This window comes from Asparagus officinalis, chromosome 7 (assembly GCF_001876935.1).
Source record: "Asparagus officinalis chromosome 7, Aspof.V1, whole genome shotgun sequence".
Taxonomy (NCBI): Eukaryota; Viridiplantae; Streptophyta; class Magnoliopsida; order Asparagales; family Asparagaceae; genus Asparagus; species Asparagus officinalis.
In genome coordinates, this window is record NC_033800.1 from 92,700,764 (window position 1) to 92,723,157 (window position 22,394).

Genomic DNA, 22,394 nt, shown 5'->3' on the forward strand with positions numbered 1-22,394 from the left:
AAAAACTATTATTTTTGTCTCAACTATCCCCAAAAGCTTCATAACTAAATAACATTCATCAAAGAAATGTGTTTTTTGATAAAAAATTTATTGCTATTTGTTTGTATATATGATATGATATTAGGCAAGGCAGAAACTCTAATTAAATGATAAGCATAACAGGTTGTGTAAATATATGAAAGTGAGACACATTTGAATGTTACAAACAAACAATGTCATGCTTAGACAAAAATTAACATTTTTCTGCTAAAAATGAGTAAAAAGATGAAAGCACAAACTTAAATATGCAAGGAAGTTTCATATTATTCATACATCTGTACATTGCACATGCAATGACATGTGCGTCCATTTTCACGTTTATATGTAGGCGGTACGCACAACCTTATAAGAAATAAATTCCTAATTATTGACAAAACATGTAGCTCCAACAGGGATGGTTAAAAAGTTTACTCCATCAAATCATGACTTTCAAAAAGTGTAGCCAGTACTCTATTCATTTATCATGGTTACAATTAAACATTTGATCTGGACTGAAACAGAAAAGCCGCTCCTCAAACAAAAATAGGATAGTCCATTGTACCAAGAAAAGAATAAGAATAAGAATATAAGCTGATGTTTTTCCCTAATCAAGTCTACCTTTTACATTCCAAATTTTTCTAAAGAAAAATTGAGCAAATCAGTCATGACGTTTATGATACATTACAATATTATCAAACCGGATCGATCAGTATATGAGAAGAATAGCTAAAAAAAGAGGATATATTGTAAGCCAGTTTCTTCAACAAAGTACTTGTTTGTACAGGCAAGAATCCTGATGGCGACAGGTAGTTTCTGAAGGATACATTAATGACATCTATTATTAACTCATTGCAAATCAGGATGACTACAATTTCCACATTCGTAAGGAGCCGAATACAAAGTTATGATGGATGAACAAACTCCCAACTCTTGCAAGAATATCCATCCATTAAATCTGCCCATGTTGAAGTGTTTTCTAACGCCTAGAAGTCCAGATGGGGGGACTGCATATCTTCTGCAAGCTCCTCCCTATACATCTCTTCTATCATCGGCTTCCACAGCCTAACGCGAGCATTTATAAACCAATTCGATATCTGAAACAGTCACTCAAATTAGGTCTATTCTTGTCCCTTTGAAGAAATAATGTCGATCTGGTATCAAAACTATACAAAATAAATCAGCTATAGAAAGTTACTTGGTTTTCTGCGTACAACGCACTGTCTGGGAAGGCTAATGTAATGTTTCTGCCTTTATTGGTAGGGATAAACTGTTTATAACGCTATTAGTTAGTATATAATATATATATATACTAATATAATATATATAATATATATATATAGGTATATATATATATATATATATATATAACAAAAAAAAAAAAAAAAAAAAAAAAAAAAAAATATAACTATATATATATATATATATAATATATAAAGTAAGAAAAAGAAACGGGAGGTAAGCTAACATTGCAAATGGATAATTTTCACAAATCTCCCTTACGTTCGGCCCATTTGGGAGATAACCCTCAAACTTCTATAAATATCACTTAACCCCCCTTTATGTTTGTCAGATAACCCCCCTATTAACACTGATCTAATTACACACGCGAAAATCACATCGGTGACTAAAATGTGCCTGGTGGGAAAAAGAAAACCCCTCCGTGTCCTTTTTAATCATTTTAACCCCAAAACCGCCTTCTTTTTTTTTCTTTTTCTTTTTCTGGGGAGTATTTTCATCCAATCAAAAAATTGGGCTAAGTTGAAGAGTGAGAAGCCCAAAAGTTAAGGAGGCTCAAGTGACGTTTAAAAAGTTCGGGGGTTATCTCATAAGACAGGCAAAGTTAAAGTGCACTCTGTGAAATTTACCCAATTGCTGATTTCGAAACTTACGGATGAAGAAAATGTTTGAAAAGCCACGATCGAAGGCAGGCAACTGATTCTTCCGGCAGTCCCTTTAATGGCCTCCAAACTTGTCGAATCTGCATCATGCTGAGCTGCTGAAGAGTCTCTCTCTTCTGTTTGCTGTTCTCATGAGAAACGTCGCCATGGGATCTAGGCGTATCTTTTGACAGAGAGTCACTTGAAGAATTTATCTGAGTGATTATGGCACACCTCAGGTTGGAGAAGTGTTTAGACATTGCTTGGATGGTGAGGGCAGTGTAGGATGCTGCAGCTTCTACACCTGCTACTGCTTCAAATGATGCCACCACTGTGTCCATCTGATGAAAGTACCGCTCATATTGGCTCTCTAGCTGATAATGTAAAATTAAAAGAAAAATGAAGTTACCACTTTATTGCTTGATCGAATATCTATTTAAGCACGCTAGATTTTCAATAAGGCTCTTAGTTATAGAAGGAAATGGTCCTGGCAGTTCTACTTAATTTCATGATTCAATAAGCCTCGTACGTAATTCCAAGAAAATCAAAGCTCACGTATATATAAAGGTGTTTCCTTCTACCAAAATATATAGAAAGTGACAAAAAGATGCGTATACATACATAAATGGTTGAGCACACGAACAAGGAAAATATTGAGAAGGCAACAAGCAACACATGAAAGTAACATGGTTCTGTTTTGAAACTTGCTAGAATTAATATAAAACTATAATCTCCCATCCTCATCAAACTTCAAAATTTTGGTGTAATAGTTAAATGGACTTAATTTAAGATGGAATCAAAGTAATCCGGATTCAAATCTTGTTAGCCACAAATTTAATGCGGATTTTAAAAAATTATCACCGCTACGTGAGTTCAGGTTTTCAACCCATAAAAAAGACGCTCAACCTGCGGAGGGCATGTTAGAATTAATATAAAACTATAATCCCCGACCCTCACTATAACTTCAGCATTTTGGTGTAATAGTTGGATGGACTTGACTTAAGAAACCTATATCCATGGGCTAGGAGAAGAGAATCACTTATTAAACTAGGAAGAGTAGAAAAGGTTAAAAAAAACTCTTATTTTAATCCCAAAGATACCCTAAGTAAACGCATCTTCATTCTTTTAGTATATATAGCCTTATAACTACGTTGAAATACATTTAAATTACTAGATAAAAATGGGATATGGAAACCTCCAATGGTTAAAGTTTCATTGGGATCCAGACCCAAAATAAGCTCTTCGACTTTTTTCTTATGTTTATTTGCATATGCTAACATGGACCTGTGCACCAATGAAGATTAGGTTGTAGAGTACAAGTATAACAGTTTATTGCAAAGAGGGGGCTACACAGACACAGCATATGTCTATACAAAAGTGGATAATAACAACACTGACTAAACACAGTAGAGACAGAGAGAACAGCACATAAGAATTTAACGTGGTTCGGTCAGTATGACCTACGTCCACGGGTGAGAACAACAGTAGACTTCACTAATCACAAAAGAGAAGATTACAAAGGGAAATCACTCTAATGTCTCACCAAACTCACACAAAGATGAAAACACTCAAAGAAAACTATCTTTTTCTTTTTCTCTTCAACTCTCTCTTTCTTTTTCTCTCTATTCTGGATCTTTGTTCGATGCTCTAACCCCTCACCATTCTCGTCTATTTATAGCCTTCAAAAGGGTTGGTGGAATAGTATTTTGGGTTGGTGGTAAAAGTGTCCTGATACCAAATGAAATTACCCTACAGGGGGTGAATATGCTAATGTGCTAATCTACTCCGATTTAATGCAAATTTAAAACTTATTAACAATTATCCTAGGAATTATGATATACAAGAAATTATATGCAAGGATATGTAATTAAAACAATGGGGATATAAACATGAGACAATGGTGATATAGAATGAAATAAATAATAAGCACAAATAATACGCAAATGCAAACTCAAATACACAATATGATCACGGAGTTCGGTCACCCTCGACCTACGTCTCCGCTCCTCACTCTCGAGGAGAATCTCCACTATCTCAACCGGTTTTCTACGATTACCGAAAACGTTTACAAACTCACACAATCTCGGTTTTCTAGCTCATCGAAAACTTTCACAACTCACACTCTTACAATCACACTCTACAGCTTCTAGGTGTTGGCCTATCCCGTGTCGTCTTCCTCAAGTACTCGGATCTACAACCTCTCTCTAGACTTTACTACTGACGCCACTCCTCTTGGAATCTATTGTGCGCAGCGGAAGCCAAACAACCGATGTGCTTCGAGAGATCAAATCAAACAAACGCCGAGAGAAGGCCAAACAATGCAAAATAATAGCACAAACTCAAACAACCAATTTTAACGTGGTTCGGCAAGTTGCCTACGTCCACGGGGTAAGAAGGGGATGGAGTTTTCACTAATAGAGAAGAATAGTACAAACTGAGATTACAAATCCCTCAAAACAATCAACTAATCTCACCAACAAATCTCTAATTCTCTCCAAACAAAACTCTAACCAATAGTGTAGGATCTGAAATAGATACACTAGAACACTAGAGGGGAGTGAATAGTGTTCTTTTAAAATTTATGCAAAGTAGGTTATAAATTGCAAAGAAAGAATGGCAATATCAGAAAATGAACATCACAAACACAAGCATGTATACTGGTTCCACCTCCCCGGTGTACATCCAGTCCTCAAGCAAATCCCGCTTGAGAGTTTCCACTATGATTTTAAAACCTTACAAAATCAAAAGCAAACCTGACCAATTTGCAAGACCATGCAAATTACAAACCCAATTGACAAGACCATGCCAATCGTCACACCGATCTCTAGACCAAGAGATCAACCCCTCTCATAAACCAAGAGAGCCTTTCTTTGAAGCAATGTACAATTCCAATCCTATAAGCCTTAATATAGATGTGAATGTATAACAATGGCTTATCAATCTTTTTAACTCTCTGAATATTGTCTAAACAAGCTCTAAGAATGATAGGAACAAAGGCAATATCAGAAACTCTCTTTTATAGAAAAACAGATTGAAAACCTAAATTGATCTTGCAAGTGCAAAACTTGGTTGTTGTTTTCTGATGTTTAAACCTATTTATAGCCTCTGAAATGACATAATTTTAAACCCAATTAACGTCCACAAAACGGCTATAAACAGTCACTTATTTAAAACCTGAAATATGGAAAACTGCATCTGTAGTCGACTACAAGCCATAGTAGTCGACTACACTGAGTCTAAACAGACTCTGTGAAGTCAGAAAATTACTTAGTAGTCGACTACAAGGCATAGTAGTCGACTACACTGTAAACTCACAGATTCTGGAATTTTCTTTTTAGTATTTTGACTGTAACTTTCTCATCCGATATCGGAATGAGGTGATTTAAGATTTGTTAGAAAGCTCTTGAAGAGACCTACAACTTTGATCTTTGAGTTTTTCCAGATTCTAATTGATAAGGGGCATAAATAAAATATTTTAAGACTCACTCAATATCTATAATCTTTAATAGCTAACATAGGGGATTTCTATTGTTAACCAACACACTAAGCATGTGTTAGTGTGTTTTAACACTATGTGTATGCATGTGTGTGAGTGATCAAGGCTTGTACAAATTTCTAAGCAAAGAAAATATAAAATTACATTTTGACAATAAAGTATATCTTCTTCTTTACTTCATTTTGCCTTGAACTCATCTATGTCTTGAGTATCTCTTTGAATATAATTGTTGATATAACTCTGATACTGCAAAACAAATGTTAGCACATAATACACACAACATATAATATTTGTTCTCATCAAAATAAACTAATCTTGGGGTCAAGATTCCTAACAAATAGCTCCAGAAAATACCTCTTTTTTGCTCCAAATTAAATATCCCCTTCGCTGATCAATTCTCTCTTTCAATTGTTCTATATATATAGAAATCCTAAAACCAAAAACATACTAGGAATTCTAAAACCAAAAACAAAACAGATTAGGAATCCTAATAACATGTTACCAAAACAGATTTAGAATCTTGTTACCAAAATAGATTAAGAATCCCAATAACCTGTTACCAAAACATATTAGGAACCTGCTATCTAACAATTCTCTACATCGGTGATGTTTTTCCAAAACTGGGCCGATACCAATACCAACCAAATGTCTTACTTGTTGCGTCCAGTACGAAGTAGAATAAATCCACGATAACAGACTCAATTCACAACAAGTCGAGAACCCAAACGAGAATGCGAATAAATTCCAAATGTCGGTATCAACTCACCAAATCGGCTGCATCATAAATAACTGACTACGTATCCTCTTGTCCGAGGAATCAAGTCTTCACGTAGTTCACCAAATGGCCTCCAAATACCCTTAATCCAATAGAAGAGTTCGCAACCCTTCTCCAACATCATCAACAAATCTGCGGCTGATAGAACTCTCAATGGCCCCAAAGTGAAACAAACTAAACACCTCTATCTGAGATGAACCAATGACCATAACCAAATGCGAACTATATCCACCAGCTGCACTCGAATCAAAAACCAACTCATCATCTGCATCCAAATCCAAATGATCCCCAAACTGTGTCACCTCAGCTGGAATCCCAATCCAAATCCAAATGATCCCCAAACTGTGTCACCTCAGCTGGAATCCCAAACGATGCAGTATGATCTGGAGTATGTGGAGTCACCTCAGCTGGAATCCCAAACGATGCAGTATGATCTGGAGTATGTGGAGTAATCTCCACCCAACGTGGAGTAGTATCATCCTTCACCCCTGCGATATCCCAATGATCTAATCAATACTCTCTACCTGCCCAGAGTCAAATGTGACAAAACTGCTCAGAACAAAATTAGAGTCTCCCAACTGATAACCAAATAAGCCTCTGAATCACAAATGTACAATCGGATCAAATCTTACATCCTCGATGTGACCAAATGCTGGGCAACCAAATATCGGACGTAACCCAAAATTTGAAGCAGTTCCACCAGATCTAATAACTACAAACACAGCAGTAGACAACCTATGACTACGATGATCCAAATATGTCGAATCTCCAAAACTCCTCTGCAATCCAATGCTCGATAACAAACGTCGATCCTCCTCCAGTAAGGAACGATCTATCAAAATTGTCATCTCATCTCGTCACCCCAATGTCTCCTCTCCAATGAAGTGTCTCAAACTGTTGTGATCTCGGCACAAATGCAAGAAAGAACCCCTACTAAAAATAAAATGACGGGTTATATTTCTGCCAACACACTTTCTCCATCTGTTGTTGACTTCTAGGATTTCAAACCAATAGGACTTGGTTACAATCCACCAATGCCTAGAACAGTCCCCAACTATAAAAACCAAATATCTATTACCTCCCAACGATACCTCCTTAGAAGGCCTCCAAATGTCTGAATGAACACCACCTAAAAGACCCCTCGATCGATGGATAGAAGTGTCAAACTACACCTCAGTCTTCTTGCTCATACCAATGTGCTCAAAGGACTTCAATCTGCAGATCCAAGCACTCATTAACAAACCAATATCCCAGCCTCAACTCCTTCTTTCTCGGCCATCTATCTCAAAGCACCAAGAAATCAATGCGGAACAAATGAAGAATAGATCCAAACTGATAAAGGAGAGATTTTTACCTCCAATTGAAACCCTAACAAGAGCCTCCGAAAGATCTCACCCCGTACGACGTAAACGAGATCCACTAATAGGAAAAATCTCACCTTTATCACCAACTGAAGCCCTATACAAACTTCCAAAGCGATCTACTCCTCTAATTAGCCTAAGTTCTGATACCACTTGTTGTGCGCGACGGAAGACAAACAATCGATGTGCATTGAAAGACCAAAATTGTTTGTACCATTAAACTTCTCCACATCTACTTTCATAGAGTGGATATTTAAACTTTGGACGATCTTCACGCCGGAAGTACCCTCCACAACTCCTTTTTCGATCATCTTTCTCAAAGCACCAACAAACCAAAGTGAAACAACGAAGAATAGATCCAAAATAAAAAAAAGATAGTCTTTATCAAAAAGATGCTACCTTTATCACCAAACGAAGCCCTAGATGAGCCTCTAAAACGATCAACACCTCCAAATAGCCCAAGCGTAGCCCGAGCTCTGATACCCCTTGTTGAGAGCAGCGGAAGCCAAACAACCAAACCGATGTGCTTTGAGAGACTAAATCAAACAAACGCCGAGAGAAGGCCAAACACAATCAAAATAACGGCACAAACTCAAATAACCAATTTTAACGTGGTTCGACAAGTTACCTGTGTCCACGAGGCAAGAAGGAGATGGGGTTTTCACTAATAGAGAAGAAGAGTACAAACTGAGATTACAAATCACTTAAAACAATCAACTAATCTCACCAACAAATCTCTAATTCTCTCCAAGCAAAACTCTAACCAATAGCTCCAGAAAATAGCTCTTTTGTGCTCCAAATATCCCCTTCACTGCTCAATTCTCTCTTCCAATCGTTCCATATATATAGAAATCCTAAAACCAAAAATATACTAGGAATTCTAAAACAAAAAACAAAACAGATTAGGAATCCTAATAACATGTTACCAAAATAGATTTGGAATCATATTACCAAAACAGATTAGAAATCCTAATAACCTGTTACCAAAATAAATTAGAAAACATATTAGGAACCTACTATCCAATAGAATCGATCTCGTCTCTCTCCACACACTCCTCTCGGTGTACAAGTATATTACAAAGTGTATCTCACAATAAGCACAATAACAAATAGTTTGTTCTCTAATACAAGATGAGAAATAAGTGTAAGCTCACTCAATAACACCCACAACCCAAATTACACAATGTTTGATAATACTATAAGCTCAATAGTTGTGTGTGAAATAATAAATAATAAATAATAACAAAACCAAACTCAATTGTAAATCTAGCTTAGTGAAAAGATAAATAACAAATATAAATATGTAAAGCTAGAATTGAGTTTAGTAAGACTTCTCAAGATGAAAAGAGTAAGAGAGATGAGAGATTGAAGCTCAAACACCAAAGATGATCTCTTCTTCCTTTTGTGAAAATCTCATCACAAACAAAACTTATAAACACACTAAACAAACTTTAAAACCCCTTGTAAACTTGTTTAAAATTTTTCTTAGTAGTTGGGAATGATTAAGGCAATGGGGTATATATAGGGTAGAAGAAAACAACCCAAGAAACCAACAAAAACCCATAAAAATAAAAAATCAGTAAAATCTGGAAAATAGTCGTTACTGTGCAACGGTCACTTGATGGGTCGACTCATCCAGGTTATGAGTCGACTCATGACTGTATGGGCCGACTCATCAGACTAAAATGCTAACTGTGTAGGACTTCATGAGTTGACTTGTCACTATTCATGGGTCGACTCAATCATACACACAGTCTTATTTGCACAGTAAATTCCAACTTTAAACTTCGTTTAAAAATACCAAATAAATTTAAAATTTTGAAAAATATTTATAAACATGATAATGAGCATGTTAGAAAAAGAATTTTTCAAATTTTACTTCCCAATTGTGAAACTTGTCATTTTTCAAAATAGTCCAAAATACAAAATGTCAAAATACTTGTTTTTAATATTTTGATTTAAACCAAAGTTTTGAAACCTCTTGTATGGATTTATAGACTAAATAAAAGATATACAATAGTGTAAACATTAAACCAAAGTTTTGAAACCTCTTGTATGGATTTATAGACTAAATAAAAGATATACAATAGTGTAAACAAGTCTTTAATCCAACCTCTTGTATGGATTTATAGACTAAATAAAAGATATACAATAGTGTAAACAAGTCTTTAATCCATAAATATGTTATTTTGCAAATTTACAAAAACATGAACTCTCAAAATTAGAAAACATGATTTCATTGAATTGTTAAAGCTTGATATTGATGAAATCGTTGTAAGCATGTATAAACATGAAACAATTTGTGTAAATATAACTATAATTATTTATTTTGTATTTATATGGCTAAACACATTATTTATCAAAAGCAAAAAATGATAAATATGAAACGTGTATGTATATAACTATTAGCTTCATATTTATATAATTTATACTTGAAAACGAAAACTATGAAAACGAAAGCAATGTGTGTGTATAGTATGAGCTCTAAGTATCAACACACAAAGTATAAACCTAAACTAATATACCCAAGATGAAAGATCTTAAATATGCTCGACTTGGTTGCGGATGAAGTTTGAACTTGAATCATTGACTTGAATGTATTGGCTTCATTCCGGTTATTCCTTTCATCCTCCAATGGATATGATCGTGTAGGCATAAGTTCATCTAACTTCCAATATCGTTGTTTGTCTAGAATGCCTAATAACAAACAAAAATACTAGACAAACGATGTTAGAGATTATTTGTAAATCGTCAAAACAAAATTAGATAGTAGGCTCATAAGCATGAGACCTAACAGATGGAACAGTAATAGGGTTGGTGAGTTGAATTCAAAGTCAAATAAGAAATCTCCACCTTGACTTTGAATATGAAGATCTTCTCTTCACTCTTGTTGTCTTGCTAGAAGTCCTTACGGGCTTGCTTTGTTGAACTCCAATCAATTCGAGATAATGCTTGAACTTGCGCGAAGGTACGGGCATCGTCATTGTATCTGCTAGATTATCTGCAAAACTAATTTTTTCAATCTTGATGACTTTAGTTTCTCTGATAAAATGATGAATGACATTTATATATTTAGTTCTTTCATGATACATCTGGTGCTTCATCAAATGTATAGCACCCTGGCTAACACAAAATACCGTAGTAATACCTTAGTGTAAGCCGAGATCTTCAACCAAACCTCTCAACCAAATAGCTTCTTTCACTGCTTTTTTCACCATCATATACTTTACAGTAGACAAAGCAACTGTCGACTATAGAGTTACCTTCCAACTAATAGCACTACTTGAAAGAGTGAATATATAACCTGTCAGGGATCGTCTCTTATTCAAATCGCCCGCATAATTTGAATCAGAATAGCCAAGTATTCTGCAATCTGAGTTTGTGTTCCTACCAAAATATAAACCAATATTAGTTGATCCTCTCAAATATCTAAGTCCCCATTTCACAACCTGTCAATGGACCTTTCCAGACTTATCCATATACCGACTCACAACACTAACTGCATGTAAAATATCTGGACGGGTGCAGACCATAGCATACATAATGTTTCCAACTGTACTCGCATAAGGAACACAAGACATGTACTACTCCTCTTTTTCGGTCTGAGGTGACAAATCTGCTGAAAGATGAAAATGAGCAACAAGCGGAGTCTTCACAGGCTTGGTATCAAGCATGCTGAATCTTTCCAACACCTTCTTGATGTATTTCTCTTGAGATAGGAATAAACTTCATTCTCGTCTATTCTTGTGGATTTCCATTCCAAAAATCTTCTTCGCTACTCCCAAGTCCTTCATCTCAAACTCATGTTTGAGTTGAGATTTCAACCCATTGACTTCTGACATATCTTTAGCTGTAATCAACATGTCATCAACATACAAAAGCAAATACACAAAAGAGTCATCATTGAGCTTTTTATGATAAGCACAACTATCATATTTACTCCTAGAATAACCATGCTCAAACATGAAAGTATCAAATCTCAAATACCACTGTCTCGGAGACTGTTTTAAGCCATGAAGAGATTTCTTCAACCTACACACATGATCATCTTACCTTCAACAATAAACCCCTTTGGCTGATGCATAAAGATCTTCTCTTCAAACTCTCCATGTAAAAAAGTTGTCTTCACATCAAGTTGCTCAAGCTTCAAATTAAAATGAGCAACCATAACAAGTAACACGCGGATTGAGGTGTATTTTACAACTGGAGATAATACTTTATTGAAGTCTACACCTTCGGTCTGACTGTAGCCTTTAGCTACCAAGCCTACCTTGCATCTTACAAAATCTGCATTTAGAGTTCCTTCTTCTTGAACACTCATTTACAGCCAACGATTTCTTGTCCCTTTGGTGGCTTCACTACCTCCCATATCTGGTTCTTGTGAAGAGACTCCATATCTTCATTCATCGCAACAGACTAATATGCAGCCTCATTATCACTAATAGCCTCCTTGTAGGCTGAAGGCTCTGGAATCTCAATCGATTCTGCTATACTCAAAGATTAAGTAAGCATGTCTGCATAACATTGAGGAGGTCGGATTTACCTTTTTGTTCTCCCTATGGCAATATTATAGTGTTGCTCTTGCAGTGTATCAACATCTAAAATTGAATCTTTCATAGTGTTAACTGATTCAATATGAGCGTCGTCAAGCACTCTCTTCGAACCTGAGCTTTCTAGCTCCACCTGCTTGCTAGACTCCTTTTCAGTACCTATGGTATCAACAACAAAATCCTTTCTCGGGTGAAGCATGGATTTCTCATCAAAAGTAATACCCCTACTAATAATAAACTTAGATGATATGGGATCAGAATATGATAATCTATATCCCTTCACCCTAATAGCATATTCTAGAAAGATAAATTCCTTTGTTCTGGGTTCAAGCTTATCATCATTAACAAGAAAATAAGCAAAGCAATCAAATACTTTTAAATGGGAGTAATTAGCAGGGGTATCAGACCATACCTCTTCTGGAGTCTTAAAATTAATTGCAGTAGAAGGAGATCTGTTTATTAAATAGCAAGCTGTATTGACTGCCTCAGCCAAAAAGTCTTTTGACAAACCGACATTAAAGAGCTTGCACCGAGCACTCTCTAAAAGAGTTTTGTTCATTTTTTCTGTAACTTCATTTTGTTGTGGTGTATGACGAACTGTACGATGACGCAGAATACCTTCATTCTTACAGAATTGGTCAAACTCTGTGGAACAAAACTCCATCTCATTATCGATTCTGAAGCGCTTCACTTTCATTCATGTTTGCTTCTCAATCATAACATTCTATTGCTTGAATGTTGCAAACACATCACTCTTATGATTCAAAGGATACACCCAAATTTTTCTGGAATAATCGACAATCAATGTTATTAACAAAAAGTCTCATCGAAAGGAGGTAATGAACATAATAAAATAAAGGCTTGATCTTCTTCATCAATTTTAGCATTAATATTCTTTAAATCTATAAAAATAGTATTAAGTTCATCTAAGTAGTCTTTTATCCTCATACCTTTCTTCATGTGAAGGGTGAAGAGGCATTGCTTCAAATAGAGCTTGTTCATTAGAGATTTCATCACGAACAAGCTCTTTAACTTGAGCTATAATCCGGCGGCGCTATCTTCATTGGCAACCTCCCGCAGGACCTCATTGGCCAAACAGAGCTGTATGACACTATGCGCCTTCATCTCCAACTCTTCTTTCTCATCATCGGGCATAGATTCCGATAACTTATCATTTCCGGACAATACTTCAAATAGTCATTTTTGTACTAGGAGAGCCCTCATTTTTACTCTCCACAGCTGAAGCTGTTTCTCCCATCGAATTTTTTCACTTTGTATTTTGTAAAAGACATCTTGAAGCCCACTAGAGCATTAACTGTAATTGTGAACAGTAATCATACTTATGAATAGTAATAATACTTATGAATAGTACCCTTCTCATTAATAGTGTCTAGTGCCTTTAAAAAGTAAATGATAATCTAAGTTATTTTCTTATGTAGATGATTCACTTTTAGTGGCAGTCATAGTGCATACGATAAGCAGATATACATACTCTAAGCTAAGCTCTGATATCAGTTTATTGCAACGAGGGGGCTACACAGACACAGCATAAGTCTATATAAAAGTGGATAATAACAACACTGAATAAACACAATAGAGACAGAGAACAACACACAAGGATTTAACATAGTTCGTTCAGTATGACCTACGTTCACGGGCGAGAACAACAGAAAACTTCACTAATCATAAAAGAGAAGATTACAAAGGGAGATCACTCTAATGTCTAACCAAACTCACACAAAGAAGAGAATCCTGAAATAAAACTCTCTTTTTCCTTTTCTCTTCAACTCTCTCTTTCTTTTTCTCTATGTTCTGAATCTCTGTTCAATGCTCTAACCCTTCATAAATTTCCTCTATTTATAGCCTTCAAAAGGGTTGGTGGAACAGTGTTTTGGAATGATGGAACAGTGATTTGGGTTGGTGGAACAATAATAAGGTTGGTGAGTTGAATTCAAAGTCAAATAACACTTTTACATCCGAATAAACATAAATAATAGATCTTGGCACGTGCAGACTCTTAATCCCTTAATCAGGGGACTTAAAGCATCTAACCATGTTAAAAATTTTCGTAAGAATTATAATGTAAGTTATTATTACCAATACGTATTCTTTATCGATATTATATTTCTCATTACAACAACTTCAACTGAAAACACAGTCCATATGAAGATGTTATGAGTGTGAAGTTTCAAATTAAAAACCATATACAAAATCAAGGACACATTAAAGAATGAGTCTAAAAGAATATTTGCGTACATGGGTTATGGATATGGTTTCATGATATAGTGGTGTCAGTGCAACATAATTCTTTACCACATTTCTAAATCACAACTAGTATTATGTCAAAATGAATTAGTATTTACATAATGTGTACATAATGTGATTTTAGTCTGAATTAAAAGCCCTCGAATCTTCTGATATGCACATTTGCGTCTCGGAAGAGGATGTGATGAAGTGTTTAGGTAAGGTCTTGGACAAGCTTGCAAGCGTTCATGCTAAGTACACAAACATAAACTGAAAACAATGGCTCTTGTCCAGTACTAAAGATAAATGGACCCAACGCACAAAAGGTCGAATCATATGAGTTCCATGAAAATTAGTCAAATAGCAACCTAAAGATTGTTTATTGCTGCCGAAGGTATCCGAGCTCGCAGTGAATGTTCAAAGCATTAATTGAACATTGCAATGCAAGTGGGATGAAGCTCTTGAACCTCGTCTAGTGACGGATCCTTATCATAATAAAGTGCTACTATGGTGCAAGGGGCTTAGCAAATTTATATCTTAGTGAGTGCTATGGTTAATAGACGCACACAATGAATAATGGTTATGAAAGGTTCAATTCTGAAACATGATACAAGTTCCAGGGTTTACTAACAAGCGTGTGAAAGAACAGAGTGCGAGATAAGTTTCATAATCTATTCACAAATGCATAATGGAACACAATTAAAGATGGAAGCTAGGACAGTTGATCTCTATACTACAAATTTTATTGTTAAGAGTTTGTTGTGAACTGAGGCTGTGAACATGAGGTGTGGGGACCACGTGCACGTTCTCAATGCGGAGCAGAACAATACGTGGGGGCTACACGTTTAGCTTTCGTTTCCTGAACGAAACCAACCCACCCGAAGACCCAATAAACAATTGCTATAAATAATAGCTAAGAGTCCCTAGGGTTTCGGAGAGAAAGGCAGAGGGTGGCTTCGTGAAAAAGGTGTGCAGGCGGCCAGAGAAAAAGCGAGTGCAAGGACAGTGTGCTAGGCTTTGGCGGCTGTGCAACAGGGAAGTTTTTTCTGCTGCTATGCAAAAGTGAGGGTGCAGCGGCAGAAGACAGAGGCTTCGTGAAGAGAGAAAAATTATTTGAAGGCTGACCTTTTCTTGAGAAGAAAAGCAAGGGGCCTAATTAATGGTTTTAATTTGTGAGAGTTGTAAACTCATTTGTATTATTTTTCTCCAATAGTAGATCTCCCCCTCCTTGCCCCGTGGACGTAGGCAGTTTGCCGAACCACGTAAAATTGGTTTGTTTGTGTTTGTGACCATTGTAATAGTTTTTAGGATCCCTCGACAAGTCAGTTCTAGAACTGATGAGAGGAAGAGCCGATATCTCACTTTATTGAGATATTCACTTCAGATTCTTGTTTCTTTGGTGAGACGGGAATTCTTATTGATCTTTCTCTCTTATTGTGCACCAGAAACTTTGCCGAAATTTTCGTTGCGCACAACAAGTGGTATCAGAGCTCGGGCTACGCTTGGGCTATTTGGAGGAGTAGATCGATTTGAAAGCTCGTCTAGGCCTTTGTTTGGTGATAAAGGTGGGATCTTTTGGTAAAAGACTCTATCTTTTTAGTTTTAGATCTATTCTTCGTTCGTTGGTGGGTTGAGAAAGATGTCGGGGAAAGAAGGTGCTTCGGGTGTCGAGGGTGGTGCTTTTGGCATGAAGACCATTCAGAGTTTGAATATCCACTCTATGAAGATAGATGTGGAGAAGTTTAATTGCATAAACAATTTTATATTATGAAGATGCGAGGTTTTGGACGCGCTGAACACGTAGAATTTGGAGGATACATTAGAGTTAGATAGCCAGCCAGATAACATTGAAGAAAATGTTTAGAAGAAGATAAATCGAACGGCGTGTGGTGTGATTAGGTCTTGTTTGACTCAAGATCTAAAATATGATGTGATAAATGAGACTTCTACAAAGAAGATTTGGGAGATTCTCGAAAGCAGGTATCTGACAAAGAGTATTAAGAACCGCTTGCATTTGAAGAGGAGACTTTATCGTTTCCAGTTGAAGAAGGGAACCTCAATTAGAGATCATATGAACACCTACACAAAGCTTCTTGCGGAATTGGCGAATGTGGATGTCATGATTGAAGATGAGGACAAGGCGTTGTTGTTGTTGAGTTCCTTGCCCGACGAGGAATATGAGACATTCGTCCTTACTCTGATTAATGGGAAGGCATCTCTTTCGTATAGTGAGGTCACTACTGCACTGGTGAATTATCAGCTTCGGAAGAAGGATAAGGGAGGTCACTACTGCACTGGTGAATTATCAGCTTCGGAAGAAGGATAAGGAGACTTCGACTGAGTCGGTACCAGAGGTGTTGGCCGTAAGAGGGAAGGGTCCAAACCGAAAGAATTGGAAGTCACAGTCTAGAGTAGGACATCCTATAATTAGAAAAGATCAGTGTGCTTGGTACAAGAAGACTGGTCATTAGAAGAAAGACTGTCCAAAGCTCGATGAATAGATGAAGAATAAGCAGAAGGGAAAAGGAAAGCAACCATCATCAGAAGCAAACATCGCATCGGATGGTAATATTTCTGACTCTTCTATTTATTCGCTTTCTACCAGTCCTACATGTAGCTATTCGAAGGAATCCGAGTGGATGTTGGATAGTGGTGTGACCTATCATGTGTGCCCTAGAAGGGAATGGTTTTTCAGTTTTGAGAAACTGGATAGTTGTGTGGTATACATGGCTGATAACCGTACATATCAGATCCTTGGGATAGGAAGAATTCGTATCAAGATGTTTGACGGGACTGTTAGGAAGTTAAATGATGTGAGATATGTTCCTTCTTTGAGGAAGAACTTGATCTCGATTGGAGCTTTGGTTGGAGAGGGTCTGAATATTCGAATTGAGGACATGGTTCTCAAGATTATGGAAGACTCTCAGATTGTGATGAAGGGCGTCAGGAAAAATAACCTGTATTACTTGACTAGAGGTATAGTGGCAGGTGGAGAACTGACGACTTCTATTGATTCGACTAGACTGCGATATTTGGGGCTTGGCCATTCCAGTATTGATTCCTCACATAGATTAAAAGAGGGTGCGAAGACCTGCAGTTTGAAGTCCAGTGAACATGTTGATGTGAGCAAGAAGACCGAGGTGAAGTTTGGCACATCTATTCACCGTGCTAAGGGTCATTCTGGAGGAGTTCACGTGGATATTTGGGGGCCTTCCAAGGGGGCATCATTAGGAGGTAATAGAAGTTTGGTTTCCTTTGTTGGTGGCTGTTCTAGGCATGTTTGGGTTACAACCAAATCCCCTATGGATAAAGTCCTAGTAGTCTCTAACAGTTTGAAGAAGTGTATGATTAGCAGAAAGGTAAAGGTACTCCATTCTAGTAGGAGGTACAAGATGGACCTATTTCTGTATTAGAACCGAGCTCACGGTATTTCGAGACACTTCGTTAGAAAGAAAATCTTGGGGTAACTAGATAGGGTGACAAATTTGGAGAACCGTGCCTTGCTAGATGAGGATCGGTGTTTGTGGTCGAACAATGGTTTGCAGAAGAGGTTCTGGACTGAGGCTTCGATATATTTGAGTCATCCTATTAAAGAGTTGTCAACTGCTGTGGTTAGAGGTAAAACTCTATTGGAAGATAGGTCTGATTGTGTCACTTTGGATGAGGCTTCGATGAGGAAACCAATTGACTCTCAGCAGGTGGAGAGTTTTGGACAGACCTTAGTTGTATCGTAGCAAGTGAAGATTGATGCTACTCCACATTGGGTGGGGATTTTCCCACATACTCTAGGTTATTCTACATCGTTTGGGATTCCAGCTGAGGTGACACGGTTTAGAGATCATTTGGTTTTGTATGCAGATGATAAGTTAGATTTTGATTCGGGTGCAGCTGATAGATGTAGTTTGGATATGGCCATTGGTTCACCTCAGGTGGAAGTGTTTGATTCGTTACACTTTGGGGCCATTTGGAGTTCTATCAGGTGCAGAGTTGATGATATTGGAGAATGATTGCGAACTCTTCTATTGGATTAAGGTCGTTCGCGGCCATTTGGGTGAACTACGTTCGGCTTGATTCCTTGGGCAAGAGAATACATAGACAGTCTTATGATGTAGCCAGGTTGGATTATTTGATGGGGTGAGACCGATTTGGTGAGTAGACATCGATGTTTGGGAGAGTATTCGCACTCTTGTTTGGGTCTCAACTTGTTGTGAATTGCGTACAGTACTGTACGCAACAAGTGAGGCATTTGGTTTGGTTGGTGTCGGCCCAGTTTTGGGAAAACTTCACTGAGGTAGAGAATTGTGAACATGAGGTGTGGGGACCACGTGCACGTTCTCAATGCGAAGCAGAACAATGCGTGGGGGCCACACGTTTAGCTTTCGTTTCCTGAACGAAACCAGCCCACCCGAAGACCCAATAAACAATTGCTATAAATAATAGCTAAGAGTCCCTAGGGTTTCGGAGAGAAAGGCAGAGGGTGGCTTCGTGAAAAAGGTGTGCAGGCGGCCAGAGAAAAAGAGAGTGCAAGGACAGTGTGCTAGGCTTTGGCGGCTGTGCAATAGGGAAGTTTTTTCTGCTACTGTACAAAAGTGAGGGTGCAGCGGCAGAAGACAGAGGCTTCGTGAAGAGAGAAAAATTATTTGAAGGCTGACCGTTTCTTGAGAAGAAAAGCAAAGAGCCTATTTGAGGGTTTTAATTTGTGAGAGTTGTAAACCCATTTGTATTATTTTTCTCTAATAGTTGATCTCCCCCTCCTTGCCCCGTGGACGTAGGCAGTTTGCCGAACCACGTAAAATTGGTTTGTTTGTGTTTGTGATCATTGTAATAGTTTTTAGGATCCCTCGACAAGTCAGTTCTAGAACTGATGAGAGAAAGAGCTGATATCTCACTTTGTTGAGATATTCGCTTCAGATTCTTATTTCTTTGGTGAGACGGGAATTCTTATTGATCTTTCTCTCTTATTGTGCACCAGAAACTCTGCCGAAATTTCCGTTGCGCACAACTGAGGCAAGGTAGAGATTGTTGATGTTGTGATTCAAATCAAGCTCACAAGCACTCTGTTAAAAAAGACAATGAGAAATAAAAAAGAAAAATAGAATTTCAGTCTCAAACTAATACAATTGGACACAACCCTCAAAAAAGGATTTCTCCTTTTTGGCCTGTTTGCGAGATTAGTAAGGGAAGGGAAGGGAAGGAAGGTTAAACTTTTCCTTCCCTTCCCTTACCCTCCTTTAACCCCCAATTTGGGGGTAAGATTTTAGTTCTCTAACTTCCCCTCCTCTACCCTCTATCCAAACACACCAAAATTGGGTCATATGTATTCCGTGACCTTTAGCAATTAAATATCCACTATAAGGATTTCCCATGGTGAATTTTATGCCATTCCATTTGTGTCAAGAAAAGCAAGCTTGCTGACACTAGTAAAAAAATGGGGTCAAAACACAGGCTGAAAGGATTATTTTTCATAAGAATATATATTCAATCAAAACTGTTCGCTATTTCATGGAACACGCGTGTTATCGGTTTTGAATGCCAAATATCAGCTAGAACAATTATATTCTGCTATAAAGCATAATTCTAGCCAGAGCAAGCTACCAATAGTCAGTATATAATCTAATATAGATGACACACTATTATATCAAATCTGGAATATACCTGAACCAATAAAGCAACAAGTTTGCTGATTCTGATATGGACAGCATCGTTCTCGTCTGATGAGAAGTGGTTTCCTTCATGTCGATTGATGCTTTCTTCCATTTTATCAATCTGAAGAGACCTCACTTGATTCTCAGAACTGGGCTCAACTGCATTGCTTACACAGATAACTTCATCTAACAACTGCTGGGCTGGTTTAAGATACGGAGAGTTCTGAATGGCAAGTAGAGATGTCATGCCATGTAAATTATGATGAGAGCAATTCGCTTCGCGTTCACAAATCATGCAGTCATTACTTGAATAGTTGGAGTTCCTTTCACGTTGAAATTTAGTCAGCCGACGAGAACAAAGAGTTAGTGAAAGCCCATGTCCATTTCCATAGCTAACGCTCGGTTGAGTATTATCTTTTCGAGCTTCATGATTACTGAAACTACTTAGAAGCATTCCAGTATCATCTGGCCTAGAGATCTGTTCCCTTGATGAATTAAAGAAAATGGGAACGTTATTTGGTTGAAATGGTTGATCATAGCTCAGGTTTTGAGCATGAATAGAGCTAGTATCTACATTAGAGATAACACCTTGGCCCTGAAAAGTTGAGGTTGATTGCTTTGAGAAATCTTCAGAAACCATTGCCAAATAAGTAGGAGAAACAAGGTAGATGACGACTAGCACGTTTGCACACAGGCCTTAATTCCTCCGAAGATCGAAATAATGGCAATACATTTCCATTCAGTTATCAATGAGCAATTACTTTGAGAAACAAATGGGTGATTATGCATTGTTGTTACCCATCAAAGAGTGAATGTTATTAAAGAACTAATCAAGCAAAAATGCAAATCGCCAGCATCAGCATGAGAGTAAGAGCAGAAAGATAAAAAAACTAATAATAATAAGCAGAGATTTTGTCTTCTGCTGTTCATCTACCCATAAAAAATGTTCGATTAGCTAGGTCCCGTCAGAAACTGAGAGCACTAAGAAATTAATGGAAAAATTCTGTCTGTGTTGCTCATGATTAAACTAACTTTAGGAAGTAAAAAAAAAACCCCCAGTTTACAGATACTTTCCCAATCCCTTCGAGAGAAATAAACAAGCACTTGAGGTACATTTATAAAATTTACCTTAATGCATTCTGCCGGTGTTGTCCATTGATGGGTCACTTGGAAAAATAGAAGAACTCGTGACTATGTCTTCCAACCTACAGTAACAACAACAGCAGAAATAAACTACCAAAAAAAGCCAACCGGGAAAATGAAGAATTTTGAAGAAAAGAAAAGAAAACTGCTATGAGAGCTTAAAGAGAGACATCAAGCTCCAAAATTACAACCAACCTCAATGGAAGAGACCCATTATACAACAAAACCAAATCAAACAGTACCAAACATATCTGTAAATACTTTCAGTCAAGACAAAATGGGTCTATGGATGAACAAGCAAAGCAATCAAATTAAAGAGGAAGAGATAAGAAGAATCAATGGGTTTTGTTCTCTCTCACTGTGGCTCTCTTACTAAAAGAGGGCTTGTGATCTTTTTCTTTTCTTTTCTTTTTCTTTTTTCTTTTTCTTTTTCTTTTTCTTTTTTATTTTTTCGGGTGGTGGCGGTCTCAGTCTGTGAAAAGGGTTGTATCCTTTTCAGTTTTTGCTGAGAGAGAAGTGGTGGTCATTTCACTCTTGGTGTTTCAATGGTATCAGTGAAATCTGAAAGTGGATTTGAAGTGGGCTTTCTATTATTTTTGCTCTGATTTTGATCCTCTGATTTGATTGGACTTGATTTGACTATGTATATAAGCTGCAAGATTATGGGTGTTTGGTTTGGTTTGATAATGATTGCTTCCTTGATTTGTCTCTTTGGCTTCTCTCACTCACATTCATTCGTTGTTAGAGGGATCACATGTTACATCAACGTTAGTACTCCTACTGCATTTATATTTGTAGTTATGTATAATACGTGTCAATACCAATTCATTCATTTATTGAGGACTGTTGTAGCCTTCTTTTCTCTGTGAAGGGACAATGTAATCTGTTGACAGCACTGCAGCCTATTTGCAGTGACCCCATCTAGCATTTGGTGAGGATTGTAGATGTGCAGTTTTAGTTCCTATACATTACTGATGATTATTGAGTGGATGACGTGGACAAAGTAATAAAAGCATCATGCCAACCTGTAAATCTTTGTGAAAAAAGAAGTGATATGTTTTTCCCTTCTACCTTTTGTCTCCACGAACTTGCTTCTTGTTTGCCGTTTCAACTACTGAATTCATTTATCTTTATCAAGTTGGTAATTTGCTGCTCATTCTGTTAGTCTAAGTGTGTAGACCCGAAGCTGCAATCAAAAAGACGAAGAAAACAGTCAGAAGACTGTGCGGTCGACAGCAGTGGCAGATCCGGTCGACCGCGTGCACTGCAGGAAACTAAGTAGAAA

The 22,394-nt window shown here is 37.2% G+C and overlaps 1 protein-coding gene across 7 annotated transcripts; it reads right to left on the reverse strand.

Annotated features, from left to right (window-relative positions):
• On the reverse strand, positions 592-21,723 carry LOC109849066 (BEL1-like homeodomain protein 6). 7 transcript variants are annotated; one of them, XM_020418847.1, is made up of 6 exons: positions 21,305-21,721; positions 21,095-21,171; positions 20,555-20,670; positions 19,977-20,444; positions 1,908-2,269; positions 592-1,112 (listed from the first exon to the last, which is right to left on the reverse strand). In XM_020418847.1, exons 4-6 carry the CDS (start codon positions 20,418-20,420, stop codon positions 1,094-1,096), a joined length of 825 nt encoding a protein of 274 aa, XP_020274436.1. In that variant the 5' UTR covers positions 20,421-20,444; positions 20,555-20,670; positions 21,095-21,171; positions 21,305-21,721; the 3' UTR covers positions 592-1,093. The 7 variants fall into 7 exon arrangements, with proteins under 7 accessions (XP_020274436.1, XP_020274435.1, XP_020274433.1 ...); XM_020418846.1 differs by having other exon boundaries at positions 19,977-20,451; XM_020418844.1 differs by having other exon boundaries at positions 19,977-20,662; positions 21,305-21,723.

Coding starts and splice junctions, on each gene's coding strand:
- LOC109849066 (XM_020418844.1), bottom strand. CDS start 20,606: ATGGTTTCTGAAGATTTCTCAAAGCAATCAACCTCAACTTTTCAGGGC. Junction 2,270..19,976: donor TTGTTGCTTTATTGGTTCAG/GTATATTCCAGA, acceptor TTACATTATCAG/CTAGAGAGCCAATATGAGCG.